This window comes from Pleurodeles waltl, chromosome 7 (assembly GCF_031143425.1).
Source record: "Pleurodeles waltl isolate 20211129_DDA chromosome 7, aPleWal1.hap1.20221129, whole genome shotgun sequence".
Lineage (NCBI taxonomy): Eukaryota > Metazoa > Chordata > Amphibia > Caudata > Salamandridae > Pleurodeles > Pleurodeles waltl.
The window spans coordinates 9372387-9388520 of record NC_090446.1 but is presented as its reverse complement, the minus strand read 5'-3'; the positions used below and the strand labels follow the sequence as shown (position 1 = coordinate 9388520).

The following is a 16134-nucleotide window of genomic DNA, read 5'->3' as shown; positions in this document are numbered from 1 at the left end:
CAAAAGTGTATTTGTTTTAACTACCAGAGTCTCTTCATAGGATCTTTCTTTAACATGTATATGCTGCCCAGTCTGTCTGGACAGTGAGCCTTAACTCAGCTAGTGGGATCTACCTGGACCCACTGATAGAGTTATGGCTCAACTTCAGTAAGTAGAATGCTGCTGCCAGGTCGAGGGAACGGGCTTTTAAAGAATTATTATGTATTCCTTACTAGACCGGTAAAAAAGGTGTTCTGTTCAAGTCACTAGTTTTGCTTCATAATTCATCCTTCTTCCTTGCTGCCAATTTGCAAAGTACTGCCCAGCTCATCACATGAGTTCCCTCGAGTGGCAATTTCCACCAGATTTCTCAGAGTAGGTGGCAAAGCCTTTTCTGTGGTGGTTGCCAAGAGTTGGAATTTGCTTTTAGTTCAGCTTCATTTATAGAGGAGTGGGCTTCCTTTCCAAAAGATTTTTACAACTTGGCCTTTCAACATGTAGGCTTAGGCAAACGCTGGCTTGTGTTCTAGTAGTAAGCTGGCCTGGTGTGTGGTGGGTACCTATGATACTTACACCTTACACCAGGTCCAGGTATCCCCTCTCAGTGAAGTGTAGGCAGTGCCTAGAAGCCAAGCTCTGTAGAGGTAGCTGTGGATGAGCAGCCAAGGGTTATCTAGGAGAAATGCAAAGCTCATGCAATACCACTACAGTCACATTGTATCAGAAAATACTAGAGAGGCAACCCTCTAATAGGAGGTAAGTACACACACTATATACATGTACACTAATAACAGTAAGAGGCATAAAAAGGTTAGAAAACTGTGTAAAATAGCAATATGCAATAGTTGCCCTATGGGGAGCCCAAACCACATACTAAGAAAGTGGAATGTGAACACAGGGCCCCCACCTAGGTAAGTAAATCGTGTATAGGGGAGATGGAAGTACTAGGAAACCACACAGGTAAGTAATAAAGTACCCCCCAGCGACCAGGAATGCAGGAGTAAAACACTGGATTTCCCCAAAACCACCCCAAAGGATGAAAAGAAGAAAATGAAGACACCCAGAACAGCCTGCAAGGATCCAGCAGTGGAAAAGCGAAGATGGAGACCTGTGGAGAGAGGGGACCAAGTCCAGAAGTGTCAGTGGAGTCCAGGGGGAGTAGGAGATACTACCCACCCAGAGGTACCTTGTGGAGTTGGTCGACGAAGAAGGAAGACAGGTCAGCACTGTAGCACAAAAGCTGGAGAAGAGTTCCTGATGTGTGCAAAAGGTGTCCCATGCTGAAAGCTGGATTGCAGATGGGTGTCGGTGAAGGACATCCACCAACAAGCCTTGGCAAAGGTAAACTCGCGGTTGGAGGAAAAGAGGTGCTGCTGGGGACCAGCAAGGTCCAGGAGGAGTCTACCCAGGAGGGGGAGTCACAGGGGACCCTCTGCGTCGCAGAAGGCCCAAAGGAGCAGGGGCAGCATCCACAGGTGTTCCACAGGGCAGGGACACAGAAGTCGCAGAAGCAGCCCATGCAGCCCCACAGAAGTTTCTCCCACGTCGCCGGAGGACCACACAGCGGTCCAGAAGTTGCAGGAGGGAGTGCTGGAACTAGATGTCGTGTTAAGTTCCCCTTGGAGGTGAAGCAACAAGCCTTGGCAGCTGCAAAGGATGCCGTGCACGGGGGTACTGTCTTGTGTGGAGTGGAAAGGACTTCCCACCACCAAAGTGAGACAGCTGGTAGGGAGGACCTAGGAAGACTCTCTGGACCACCACCCTTGATGTAGGACAAACGCCAATCAAGATAGGGGGAGGTCCATGCAGCCGGTCGTCATTGCAGCCAGGTACCTGTAGTTACAGGTGAGTGATGCCTTCACCCCAACAGAGATTCCTTCTTCTTCTTGTGCAGGCTGAAGAGTTGCAGTCTTCTTAGGATGCACAGCTGGGGAAATGTTGCAAAGTTGGCAGCAGTTCCGGATACAATGTTGCAGAAGAGTCTTCCTCGTGAATCTGCAACTTGTAGGTTCCTGGAGGGTCCAGTCGCAGTTCCTGAGGCCAGAAGACGAAGCAGAGGTTGCAGAGGAGTCCTGCTGGAGTCCTGCAAGCTGAATCTGAGGACCCCCAAAGAGGGTAACTACCTGCCTGCCTGGCCTGGCCACTCAGATGCTCCCAGAGTTCCCTGCCACCCTTGGAATCAAAATGGCAGAACCTAGGGACCCTCTGGAGGAGCTCTGGGCACCACCCCTGGGGTGGTGATGGACAGGGGAGTGGTCACTCCCCTTTCCATTGTCCAGTTTTGCGCCAGAGCAGGGACTGTGGGTCCCTGAACTGGTGTGGATTGGTTTATGCACGGAGGACACCAAATGTGCCCTTGAAAGCAAAACCAGTTGCTTGGGGAGGCTACCCCTCTCAAGCCAGTCACACCTATTTCCAAAGGGAGAGGGTGTTACCTCCTTTCCCAAATGAAATCCTTTGTTCTGCCTTCCTCAGCTTGATCAGATCAAGCAGCAGGAGGGCAGAAATCTTTCTGAGGGGTGGCAGCAGCCAGGCTACCTGTGAAAACCCTGTGAGACCGGTGGTAGTAATGCTGGGGGTCCTCTAAGGAGCCCTCAGAATGCATGGAATCATACTTCCAATACTTGCAACAGTATTGGGATATGATTCTGACATGTTTGATACCAAACATGCCCAGGTTCGGAGTTACCATAATGTAGCTGGACATAGGTAGTGACCTATGTCCGGTACACATATAAAATGGCATCCGCGCACACACTAATTCCAGTAAAATGGGGCTGGAGTTCGTAGGGGCACCTCTGCTATTGCAGGGGTGCCCTCACACACAGGTGCCTGCATCCTCCCCTCTGGGCTGAGAGGGCCTACCATAGGGGTGACTTACAGTGACCTGGTGCAGTGACCTGTAGTGAAACCGGGTGCATGCACCCCTTTCACGCAGACTGCAGTGGCAGGCCAGCAGAACCCTTTGCATGGGCTCCCTATGGGTGGAACCCCAATGCCCTGGGTACTTTGGTACCATATACTAGGGACTTACATTGGGGCACCAGCATGCCAATTGTGGAAAGAAAAGGTTACCAGAAACCAAATTTAGAGAAGCGAGCCCAGTCACTGGGGTCCTGGTTAGCAGGATCCCAGTGAACACAGTCAAACACTCTGATAAACAGGCCAAATGTGGGGGTAACCGAGCTAGAAAGAGGCTACTTACCTACAGCTCTTCTCTTACTTAGTGCCAGGAAGCGTTGGCATTTTTGTGTTCTGTAAATATCATAAACATAAACCCCGTGCCCTTATCCCATCAAGCGGATTGAGATGTGCTTGATCGTCCATAAGGGGCGGAGTCTGTACCAACAGGGCCTATGGCTAGCTTGAAGTAGCTCCTGACACTGACAGTGTATTTGTATTTAAATTTACAAAGTGCATTATGTCTATAGATATCGTCAAAGCACTACCACTGGAAAAGAAGCTGCTGAAAGAAGTTACAGTCACGCAAGGGAGAATATCCAAGTTTTCAATTGCTTATGGATGGCCATATGAGGTGTTAAACTAGCAATGAGGAATGGTAGCACATTCCACAATTTAGCCGCTGCTACAGAAAACGTGCAACCACCCAATCTGGCCTTCCGGAACCTAGGAATGTTCACTTTCCTCAGAGAGGAAGATCTCAGCTGTCTCTTAGGAGAGTACCAGTGAAATACTGACCTCAGGGGTAACTGCCCCTGGAGGTGCAGTGCCTGAGTGACCATACAGATCGTTTTATAGGGTTCCGCTTCCTGACAGGCAGCCAGTGCAAAGAGCACACGCCTTCCCTGACTGAGAGGTGTTTAGGTACTTTCAGCATTTTGAATGGCAGTGCTGTAGCCTTTATGCTAATCAAGCTCGCCATGGCCTTCTACACCCCTGGTCATCCAGGGACACCACCGCTGAATGGATATCCTGCCTCCTGTCCTACTGAAGTTGTGGCCACGGCTTCATGAGCTTCACCCTTTTTCTCCCTGACCTGCCTTGATCCATGCAGCTCTTTATTGAACCGTGCCTTGTTCAATGCATATGTTTACCCTTACCACTTATACTGCATCCTCCTCCATCTGGAGAGTGAACTTGGGTTCACTATCTTTTGACGTTTTGCTCATTGGCGGAATCCCAACTCTCATAAGCTGAACTGAAGCAGAATGAAAGTCAAGTTCTCTATTGTTGGGGATTCTCCTTCATGACTAGAGTTGAATGGCTGTCCATCGGTTAGGGTGACTACTGTCACTAAACTGGGATTTAACTTTGATCAAGGTTGTTCTCATACCAACCAGAAGAGTGCAGTCACAGGTTCCTGTTTTTTTTTTTTTTTTTTTACATCTCGTGTCTTAAATTCAATTCTTACCTTATGGTTTTGAGCTCAGATGTTTACAAGTTGTCTTTCTTTGAAAAAGTCACATGAGTCACAAGATGTACTCTTGTTGTACGCTGCGAATGAGCAGTGAGTACAAGTTAGAACGTTTTCTTTCTGCCATTGGGTTTCAATGCCCACCAAGTGGACCCCGAGCTCTTGGTCTCGTCAACTTGTTTCATCAGCCTTGTTCAGTTCTTTTTGATCCCTTTGTGTTGGATTCAAGCAAGATCCAGGTTCATTCTTCACGCCAAAGCATGAACGCCTTTGGCAGCACATCTACGTCAAGGGCTTTGCGCCCCACAGGGAGCCGGCAGCTGTCTCCAGTCCTTCATTGCCAGAGAATGCTGCATGTGTGATGAAATGGACATCCTTTCAAAATTGCCCTCATTGCAATTCGAAAAATCTGTGGGTGAACCACCACAAGGTGTGCAACTTTTGTCTGTCCCTCAACCATTATGATGGATCCTGTGCGTGCGATGCCCCCTGTGTGTGGTGCTTCACTTTCAGATCCAAGAAGACCCTCAGGGGTTGAAGGAAACAGTACTCAGTACATCAAGGATATACTGTGCAGAAAACACAGTCCTCTCAACAAGAGGGTCACCACATCTATCCCCTATGGCTGCTGTCCACTCACTTAGCTCTTACAGCCTTCTAGCAAATCTTTCGATAAAAGATAGTCCCCATCAAGACAGACAACATGACCCCTGTACTTTATACAAAGGCAGGGTGGCTTACACTCCCCTCAGCTGTCTCATTTAGGCCAGGGTATTTAGCTTTGCGCACTCGGGCACAGCACTCACCTCATGACGCACATCTCCTTGGGGTGCTCAGCGACTGCAGACCTGCTCATCAGGATGCATCAACAAGTGCACGAGTGGGAACTCCATCCCCTAGTCCTACACAAGTACTCCTCACTTTGGGGCACCTTGCAGTTAGATCTGTTCACCCTAGAAAGAACTTCACCTCCAGGTTCCTACATCCACAGTTAGTGGGAAGTGCAATACAGAAGGATTTGTAAGGGACATTTGCCTACATTTTTCCACCTCTTACTCTGCTCCATGTGTGATGGGTAAGTTCAGGCAAACCTCAGTGACTCTCATTCTGGTAGCTCCCTACTGAGCCACGTAACCCTGGTACTCCTCTCTACTAGAAATATCCATCAGCCCAAGAGGATTACAGAGACTGGACCTCCTCATGCAGAGGGGCATCTGGACAACTCAACCTCGTTGATCTGGCATCTGAGATTCTAGAATTTAGGTACTTCATCCAACCCCAGGAATGTATGCCCATTTTAAAGGAAGCTCAGCAGCCTACACATGGGCCTGTTACCCTGTGGAAAGGAAGAGACTTGTTCCCCACTGTATTTCCAAGAACCTGGACCCTCTGAAACCTACTGTCCAGGATATTTTTGCATACCCTTTACATTTGCAGAAATCAGGCTTAGGTTACACCTCCATCCATTTACTTTTATTTGCAGTTGAACCTAGATGCAGCTTAGGGAACTTTTGTCCCTCTTTAGATTTCCAGCAGTTGAGGCATTTGCAGAGGGTCTCAAGAAGATTCTACCTCCTAAAGTGCCTCCTGATCCCTTGTGGGGTCTTAATATCATCGTCACCACCCTCTGAACCTCTGCACTCATGCCCCCTTCAGTTCTTCTCCTGGAAGGTGGCACTCCTGGTGGCTATTACCTCACTAAGACACGTTAGTGAATTGCAAGCATTCACCCTCCTGGAGCCCTTCATTCAGGTTCATAAGGACAGGGTTGTCCATAGAGCCAATCCTGAGCGCCTCCCTAAGGTAGTGTCACCCTTTCATCCCAACCAAACCACAGGTCCCATTCTTCTAACCGGACTCTGTTGTGGAAAGACCATGGTATACATTAGATGTCAAACTATGAACTACATTTACAGGGCAAGCCATTCCGTAAATCTGATCAGCTCTTTGTCGCCTTTGCAAAGCCTTACAGTGGGCATCCCATCTCCAAGGTAGGCAGGGTAGGTGGATAATCAGAAATATTCAAACCTGCCACCATAACGCACAGAGAATTCTATCTGTTCCACCCACGGTGCACTCCACTCGCAAAAAAAGGAGCGCTCTAAGGCCCGTATTTATACTCCGTTTGCGCCGAATTAGCGTCGTTTTTTTCGACGCAAATTCGGCGCAAAACTAACGCCATATTTATACTTTGGCGTTAGACGCGTCTAGCGCCAAAGTATGGGCAAATAGCGTCATTTTTTTGCGTGAACGCCTTCCTTGCGTTAATGAGATGCAAGGAAGGCGTTCCCGTCTAAAAAAATGACGGCGACGCAAATGCGTCGTATTTATACTCCCGGGCAAAAGTCACGCCCGGGAGGTGGCGGGTCAAAAAACCCCGCATTTGCGCCACTATTTAACGCCTGGGTCAGGGTAGGCGTTAAGGGGCCTGTGGGCTCAAAATGAGCCCACAGGTGCCCTCCCCTGCCCCCAGGGACCCCCCCTGCCACCCCTGCCCACCCCAGGAGGACACCCAAGGATGGAGGGACCCACCCCAGGGACATTCAGGTAAGTTCAGGTAAGTATAATTTTTTATATTTTTTAATTTTTTTTGGGTGGCATAGGGGGGCCTTATTTGTGCCCCCCTACATGCCACTATGCCCAATGACCATGCCCAGGGGACATAAGTCCCCTGGGCATGGCCATTGGGCAAGGGGGCATGACTCCTGTCTTTACTAAGACAGGAGTCATTTAAATGGCGTCTGGGCGGCGAAAATAATGGCGCAAATCGGGTTGAGGCGATTTTTTTGCCTCAACCTGACTTGCCCCATTTTAAGACGCCCTAACGCCATTTTCCCCCTACGCCGGCGCTGCCTGGTCTACGTGGTTTTTTTCCACGCACACCAGGCAGCGCCGGTCTGCTAGCGCCGGCTAACGCCATTCCATAAATACGGCGCCCGCATGGCGCTTCAGAATGGCGTTAGACGGCGCTAAATTTTTTGACGCTAAACTGCGTTAGCGCAGTTTAGCGTCAAAAAGTATAAATATGGGCCTAAGTCTTCCTAGTTAACATCCCTCTAGTGGATATCCATAAGGCAACACCACGCACCTTTACCAAGCATTATTGTGTGAAGACCTCGGCCCATCAATAGGCTATTGAGGTCCTGATGGTGCTAGGGATTCATACTTTTGCGTCACCTACACCCTGTCCACCACTTTCAGAGGACACTGCTTTACAGTCCACGTTAAACCCAGGTATCTACAGCCACACGTGCTGCGAACTGAAAACGCTTCTTGCCCTGTAAGCATCTATTAATAACATGTGTGCTGTAGATCTACATGCATTCACCATCCTCCTCAGACACGCATTGTCTTTGGTAGAGCTCTCACATCCTTTATTATACTGTGCATTGCGCTTGATGCACCATACTTACATCAACACTCCATACGTATTCTCACGCACTGTGCAAAAACAAAACGTGCCTATGCGCAATGCACAATGAGAGGAGTCATACCACGTCTCATGACCCCAGAGCCGTCTGCAAAGGAAATCCACTTGCAAACATCTGACCCCAACACTAGATGGCAGGGTAAGTAGCATTTCCCCTTAACAACTTAAACCAGTGGTTCCCAACCTTTTGGCCTCTGTGGACCCCCGCTTTATCAGTACTGGAACCCAGCAACCCCCACTGAATCATTATTGGATTCTGGGGACCCCCCAATGAGTCATTACTCAAAGCTGGGGACCGAAACTATTAATATTATTAAATTTTCTAAGCAGACGCGGACCCCCTGAGGAGGCTTCGCGGATCCCCAGGGGTCCCCGGACCACAGGTTGGGAACTACTGACTTACACAATTTCAACTTAAACAATTTCATTTTCAATGCACAGTTCATACCCTAGGTTTGCAACATCCCAGAACATACACTAGTGAAACCATACAGCAAAATACATATTTGTACTACATTAATCTATGCACTCGCCTTGCACTACCGTAGCACTACACTAAACTAGAATATGCTCCCCCCTTACTCTGTCATTCGGATATTTACACACAACAAGCCAGCGCTATGGCAGGGGCGTCATGTCCTCTTATCATGTTGAATACATACCTGTCCAGGGCTGTCGGTGATCAGTTTTTGGTTTTATTTATTTATTTTATTTTTTGTTTTAGGTAAGACAAGAACACAACAGAGATATCGCATGCCGTATACGAGTCGTCAGCTTGAGGAACTGGAGAAGGAATTCTATTACAACCATTACATCACGGCCCAGCGGAAGGAAGAATTGGTCACCACTCTGGGCCTCACATCACGGCAGGTTAGTAAAGGAAAGGGATCTGGAACCTTAAGAGTCTCCAAGGACACCAACTGCACGACTTATAAAGCTGTCTGGGTACTTAAATTCTTGCATAATAAATGCAGTCTTTGTCAGTAGACACAAAAGCGTCCCATCACCTTCCACAATAGCTGGGTTCACTCACGGCATACCCACCCAGCCGCTGGCTCCTCTCAGCGCTATACTTTATCACCTGCTGCTACGATACTCACCCATGCTTTAAAATCAGGTAACACCAGATCAAGCGTGTGTCCCAACCTCAAGAGCTCAACAGGAAATTCCTCCGCACTAGTCTCCTCCTGAGACTGACGTGCAGCTTGTGTCTTGGTCAACAAAGCTGTTGCGTCAAAGCCATGCAGGCTCCGGCCCTCGTGCTAAACCTGGGACAGTCAGATCATTATCCTAAAGGCACCCAGTACTTGCTTCTCTCTCACACTGACATCAATTATGACCGACTTGCCTTTGATTTCCACTTCAGTTTGGGTAGTCGGATACTCTGCGTCCACTCCATTGGCTGCTAATCATCTGCCATGGGCGCCAGTGAGAATCTCCGCTGGTTTGAGATACTTCCTCTCAACCATAGGTCTATAAGCCCCTGTGTGACTCCGAGTAGGAACCTTCCTTTCACCCATATAAGCTTCTAACACAAACCCCATTGGGTTGCGGTTAAGGTGCTTCAAAGTATCTGGGTCCCTTTTTTAAATATCCATAGCCACTGCTTAGTGCACCAGGAACCTTTTGGGTCCCCTTACCCACAGTCAACACAGTCTCCATCAAGGATGCAGCTAGTACAGTCTCTTCTGTAGTGTCCCTCCTTGTGACTCTTAAAATGTACAAATAATCACCAAGGATTCAAAACTTTACGGTCCTCCCTTCTCCTTGTGCTGTTGCTGACTTGGAAACCGATTCCCTTTCTTCATCTGTTCCCTTGGAACCCTCGGACCTGCCCTGACGCATACCCAGCCCGCTTAGGAGTCCTCTTTCCCGCTTGTGCTTAGAGCCGTGCTGCTCCAGCCCTTTGTTAAACCTGTTCGCCAACACTGCAGGCTCCTCTGGACCCTTCTCTGTTGGATCTGAAATGCGTTGCCCTAGTCGGCTAGAGCACTCGTGCCTTTACCTGGTTAAGGGAATGACCGTTTTTGGCCAACATCCCTCTCACCCTGTCTTTCTTTCATTACACTCATGCAACACATCATGAATTGAGTGCGCAGATAGAACTCTGTGTTGTCTTGCTATCCTTGAACCTCTGCAGACACTGAGGTGGCAACAGCCGAAACCATCAAATTAGAGCTTCCTTAATCCACTCATAATACATTGCACAGCCACGGGCATCCTTCTAGTGATGGTCGTACCTGCAGTGGGCAAGCGACTCATGAGAGTAGTTGCCGTAGACTCATCATTCAAAGCCCGAGCTACACCAGCCATCTTAAATCTCGCAAACCAGTCCAGAGTACCTTGCCCTGCCACGTACATCAGCATATGCTCGTTGGAGCCTTGGCAGCAGCTCCTGTACGATTGTGAGCGGAATCGCTTTCCTAAATATATCTATCTCTGCTGCCGTCTCATACGTCTTTCTCTATAGCTATCCTCTCTCACTCCCGCTCTCTTCTTTCCCTGTCTCTCACGCTCATCATGCTCTCGCTTTCCCTCCTCCAGTGGCTATTCTTCATGTCTCTCTCTCTTCCTTTTCCCTGACGAGCTAATTTCGGCTTCTCCTTCTCACACTCCCTGGCTTTCTACTCTCGATCAGGCTTCGCCTTCGGGAGAGCCAGCTATAAGTTCAGGGGCTGAGCTAGCCCTGACCTTCCCAAGGGAATAAATACTGGACCCGGTGATAATGGTACCCTAGAAATCGGTGGCAGTGATTGTGCCTGAAAAACTGTTAAGCAGATATCCTCTATCCAATAACAAATCCTTTATCTGTTCTTGGGAGAGGGTGTCAAAACCTACCCCACCCAACCTTTTACTTGCTGTGTTACTATGTAGGTTTTAAGATGTAGAGTTTAATTTATTGCTCTTTTGGTGCAATAAACACCGGCACAAAACACACTGAGGTTGGTGTACTGCACCTCACGCTTCTGAACAGCGTGCTCCAACTTGGGCACAAGCTTCTTGGGGGGGAACAGTGATGACCACCATCTGTGGTTTCTCTGGTAATCGCCCACATGGAGAAACCGCAACCCATATGCCTTCGTGCATGGATATCACTCTATTCAGCCTTCCTCCAGCCAGCGGACCCTCACAGCACTACAGGCAAGCTGTTCTGGTGCTTCCGGTCAGTGACATATCTGCAGGATTGGGACGCTGCTTTACACTCTCAGTAGCCGGTTTGCTTTAACGTGCTTTATGTCAGAGATTCAGCTTTGTCCAGCAAGACCAAACTCCAGGTGGCGTCCCCTCAGCTTTTGGAAGCTGACTGCCAGGAAGACATCAGCTCTGTTTGCATAGCTTTACCCTGAGTTGTCTGCGAGCAGTCCCCCAGTTGGGTTAGTGGCTCCCACTTTTATACACTCAAAGCAGAGGATGTGGATTCTCTCTCGTCACTTTTAGTATTGGTTTTGAGTGGTTCTTCTTTAATTTGTTCTCCCAGGCTGTTCTACAGACACAACCTTTGTGTAAAGTGATGCCCCTCAAAGCAGGGTAGTCTCCCGTCCATGTTCTCAGTACTAACCATTCCATACTTTAACTCATTTGTTGGACTCACAACGATCTAATAATGGAGCCTGTGCCCATACGCGGTCCCTACTAAGGGAGGAGTCACAGCCACAGTGACCAGAAAGGACTTTGTGGTGATCGTAGATGTAAGGAAATGCCTCCTTGGCATGGTTAACCCCTGACTTTTTGCCTTTGCTGATGCTATGTTTTGATTTGAAAGTGTGCTGAGGCCTGCTAACCAGGCCCCAGCACCAGTGTTCTTTCCCTAACCTCTACTTTTGTTTTACACAATTGGCACACCCTGGCATCCAGGTAAGTCCCTTGTAACTGGTACCCATGGTACCAAGGGCCCTGATGCCAGGGAAGGTCTCTAAGGGCTGCAGCATAGCTTATGCCACCCTGGGGACCCCTCACTCAGCACAGACACACTGCTTGCCAGCTTGTGTGTGCTGGTGAGGACAAAACAAGTAAGTCGACATGGCACTCCCCTCAGGGTGCCATGCCAACCTCACACTGCCTATGCAGTATAGATAAGTCACCCCTCTAGCAGGCCTTACAGCCCTAAGGCAGGGTGCACTATACCATAGGTGAGGGCACCAGTGCATGAGCACTGGGCCCCTACAGTGTCTAAACCTTAGACATTATAAGTGCAGGGTAGCCATAAGAGTATATGGTCTGGGAGTCTGTCAAACACGAACTCCACAGCACCATAATGGCTACACTGAAAACTGGGAAGTTTGGTATCAAACTTCTCAGCACAATAAAGGCACACTGATGCCAGTGTACATTTTATTGTGAAATACACCCCAGAGGGCACCTTAGAGGTGCCCCCTGAAACCTTAACCAACTACCCGTGTAGGCTGACTGGTTTTAGCAGCCTGCCACACTCGAGACATGTTGCTGGCCACATGGGGAGAGTGCCTTTGTCACTCTGTGGCCAGTAACAAAGCCTGCACTGGGTGGAGATGCTATCACCTCCCCCAGGCAGGAGCTGTAACACCTGGCGGTGAGCCTCAACGGCTCACCCCCTTTGTTCCAGCACCACAGGGCACTCCAGCTAGTGGAGTTGCCCGCCCCCTCCGGCCACGGCCCCACTTTTGGCGGCAAGGCCGGAGGAATTAATGAGAAAAACAAGGAGGAGTCACTGGCCAGTCAGGACAGCCCCTAAGGTGTCCTGAGCTGAAGTGACTCTAACTTTTAGAAATCCTCCATCTTGCAGATGGAGGATTCCCCTAATAGGAATAGGGATGTGCCCCCCTCCCCTAAGGATGGAGGCACAAAGAGGGTGTAGCCACCCTCAAGGACAGTAGCCATTGGCTACTGCCCTCCTAGACCTAAACACACCCCTAAATCGAGTATTTAGGGGCTCCCAGAACCCAGCAAGATAGATTCCTGCAACTTACAGAAGAAGAGGACTGCTGAGCTGAAAACCCCTGCAGAAGAAGAAAGAAGACACCAACTGCTTTGGCCCCAGTCCTACCGGCCTGTCTCCTGCCTTCAGAAGAAAACTGCTCCAACGACGCTTTCCCTGGGACCAGCGACCTCTGAATCCTCAGAGGACTGCCCTGGTTCCAAGAGACCAAGAAACTCCTGAGAACAGCGGCTCTGTTCAACAAAGACTGCAACTTTGTATCCAGAGGAGCAGATTTAAAGACCCCTGCAATCCCCGCAAGAAGCGTGAGACTTGCAACACTGCACCCAGCGACCCCGACTCGACTGGTGGAGAACCAACACCTCAGGGAGGACCCTCCGGCGACTCCGAGACTGTGAGTAACCAAAGTTGCCCCCCCTGAGCCCCTACAGCGACGCCTGCAGAGGGAATCCCGAGGCTCCCCCTGACCGCGACTGCCTGACTCTAAAATCCCGACGGCTGGGAAAGACCCTGCACCTGCAGCCCCCAGCACCTGAAGGATCGGAACTTCAGTGCAGGAGTAACCCCCAGGAGGCCCTCTCCCTTGCCCAGGTGGTGGCTACCCCGAGGAGACCCCCCCTTGCCTGCCTGCACCGCTGAAGAGACCCCTTGGTCTCTCATTGAAATCCATTGGAAACCCGAAGCGTGTTTGCACACTGCACCCGGCCGCCCCAGTGCCGCTGAGGGTGTACTTTTTGTGTGAGCTGTGTCCCCCCCGGTGCCCTACAAAACCCCCCTGGTCTGCCCTTCGAAGACGCGGGTACTTACCTGCTGGCAGACTGGAACCGGGGCACCCCCTTCTCTCCATTGAAGCCTATGCGTTTTGGGCACCACTTTGAACTCTGCACCTGACCGGCCCTGAGCTGCTGGTGTGGTGACTTTGGGGTTGCTCTGAACCCCCAACGGTGGGCTACCTTGGACCCCAATTTGAACCCCGTAGGTGGTTTACTTACCTGCAAGAACTAACATTACTTTACCTCCCCCAGGAACTGTGAAAATTGCACTGTGTCCACTTTTAAAACAGCTAAATGTGTTTTATGTAAAAAGTATGTATGCTATTGTGATTGTTCAAAGTTCCTAGAGTACTTACCTGCAATACCTTTCGAATGAGATATTACATGTAGAATTTGAACCTGTGGTTCTTAAAATAAACTAAGAAAATATATTTTTCTATAACAAAAACCTATTGGCCTGGAATTGTTTCTGAGTGTGTGTTCCTCATTTATTGCCTGTGTGTATGTACAACAAATGCTTGACACTACTCCTTTGATAAGCCTACTGCTCGACCACACTACCACAAAATAGAGCATTAGTACTATCTCTTTTTGCCACTATCTTACCTCTAAGGGGAACCCTTGGACTCTGTGCATACTATTCCTTACTTTGAAATAGTGCATACAGAGCCAACTTCCTACATTGGTGGATCAGCGGTGGGGTACAAGACTTTGCATTTGCTGGACTACTCAGCCAATACCTGATCACACGACAAATTCCAAAAATTGTCACTAGAAATTGATTTTTGCAATTTGAACTATTTTTCTACATTTTTTAAAGTCCTGATAGGGCCTTGTGTTAGTCCCTGTTAGCATTTCTTTTAGAGTTTAAAAGTTTTGTGAAAGTTTGAATTAGAACCTAGAACTAGTTTTAGATTCTTAAAAAGTATTCCAACTTTTAGAAGCATAATGTCTAGTACAGAGATGAATGTGGTGGAACTCGACACCACCCCTTACCTCCATCTTAAGATGAGGGAGCTAAGGTCACTCTGTAAAATAAAGAAAATAACAATGGGCCCCAGACCTTCCAAACTACAGCTCCAGGAGCTTTTGGCAGAGTTTGAAAAGGCCAACCCCTCTGAGGATGGCAACACAGAGGATGAAGATAGTGACTTGGAGGAAAATTCCCACCTACCAGTCCTAACTAGGGAGAACAGGGCCTCTCAAGCCCTGTCTCCAAACATAATAGTCAGAGATGCTGGTTCCCTCACAGGAGGGACCAACCTCTCTGAAATCACTGAGGATAATCCCAGTGAAGAGGACATCCAGTTAGCCAGGATGGCCAAAAGATTGGCTTTGGAAAGACAGATCCTAGCCATAGAAAGGGAAAGACAAGAGATGGGCCTAGGACCCATCAATGGTGGCAGCAACATAACTAGGGTCAGAGATTCTCCTGACATGTTGAAAATCCCAAAAGGGATTGTAACTAAATATGAAGATGGTGATGACATCACCAAATGGTTCACAGCTTTTGAGAGGGCTTGTGTAACCAGAAAAGTGAACAAGTCTCACTGGGGTGCTCTCCTTTGGGAAATGTTCACTGGAAAGTGTAGGGATAGACTCCTCACACTCTCTGGAAAAGATGCAGAATCTTATGACCTCATGAAGGGAACCCTGATTGAGGGCTTTGGATTCTCCACTGAGGAGTATAGAATTAGATTCAGGGGGGCTCAAAAAACCTCGAGCCAGACCTGGGTTGATTTTGTGGACTACTCAGTGAAAACACTGGATGGTTGGATTCAAGGCAGTGGTGTTAATAATTATGATGGGCTGTACAATTTATTTGTGAAAGAACACCTGTTAAGTAATTGTTCAAATGATAAACTGCATCAGCATCTGGTAGACCTAGGACCAATTTCTCCCCAAGAATTGGGAAAGAAGGCGGACCATTGCGTCAAGACTAGGGTGACCAAGACTACCACAGGGGGTGACCAAAAGAAAGGGGTCACAAAGCCTCCCCAGGGGAAGAGTGTTGAGACATCCAAAAATAGTAAAGAGTCTTCTTCAGGCCCCCAAAAACCTGCACAGGAGGGTGGGCCCAGAGCCTCTTCACAAAACAATTTTGGGTAGAAGGGTAAAAACTTTGATCCCAAAAAGGCCTGGTGTCGTAGCTGTAATCCGCCTGGACACCAAACTGGAGACAAGGCCTGTCCCAAGAAAACTACCACTTCTAACTCCACACCAGCTAACACTGGAATGGCTAGTCTCCAAGTGGGATCAACAGTGTGCCCAGAGCAAATCAGGTGTCACACTGAAGCTACATTAGTCTCTGAGGGTGGGGTGGATTTAGCCACACTGGCTGCCTGGCCTCCTAACATGCAAAAATACAGGCAGCAGCTCTTAATTAATGGGACAAGTGTAGAAGGCCTGAGGGATACAGGTGCCAGTGTCACTATGGTGACAGAGAAACTGGTTTCCCCTGGTCAATACCTGGCTGGACAAAGTTATCCAGTCACCAACGCTGACAATCAGACTAAAGTACAACCCATGGCTATGGTAACTTTAGAGTGGGGAGGGGTCAATGGCCTGAAACAGGTGGTGGTCTCCTCAAATATCCCAGTAGACTGTTTGCTTGGAAATGACCTGGAGTCCTCAGCATGGGCTGAGGTAGAACTGAAAACCC

The 16134-nt window shown here is 48.8% G+C and overlaps 1 protein-coding gene across 5 annotated transcripts in view; it reads left to right on the top strand.

Moving 5' to 3' along the window:
* Positions 1–16134, top strand: part of LOC138303536 (uncharacterized) — a 126691-nt gene that overhangs the window by 93630 nt on the left and 16927 nt on the right. For all 5 annotated transcript variants that reach the window (XR_011205409.1, XM_069242756.1, XM_069242757.1 and 2 more), the window contains exon 14: positions 8509–8654. Coding sequence is in view for 4 of the 5 variants with exons in the window: in XM_069242756.1 (XP_069098857.1) it covers positions 8509–8654 (146 nt within the window). In the remaining variant the exon portion in view is untranslated. The remainder of the gene's footprint in view (positions 1–8508; positions 8655–16134) is intronic.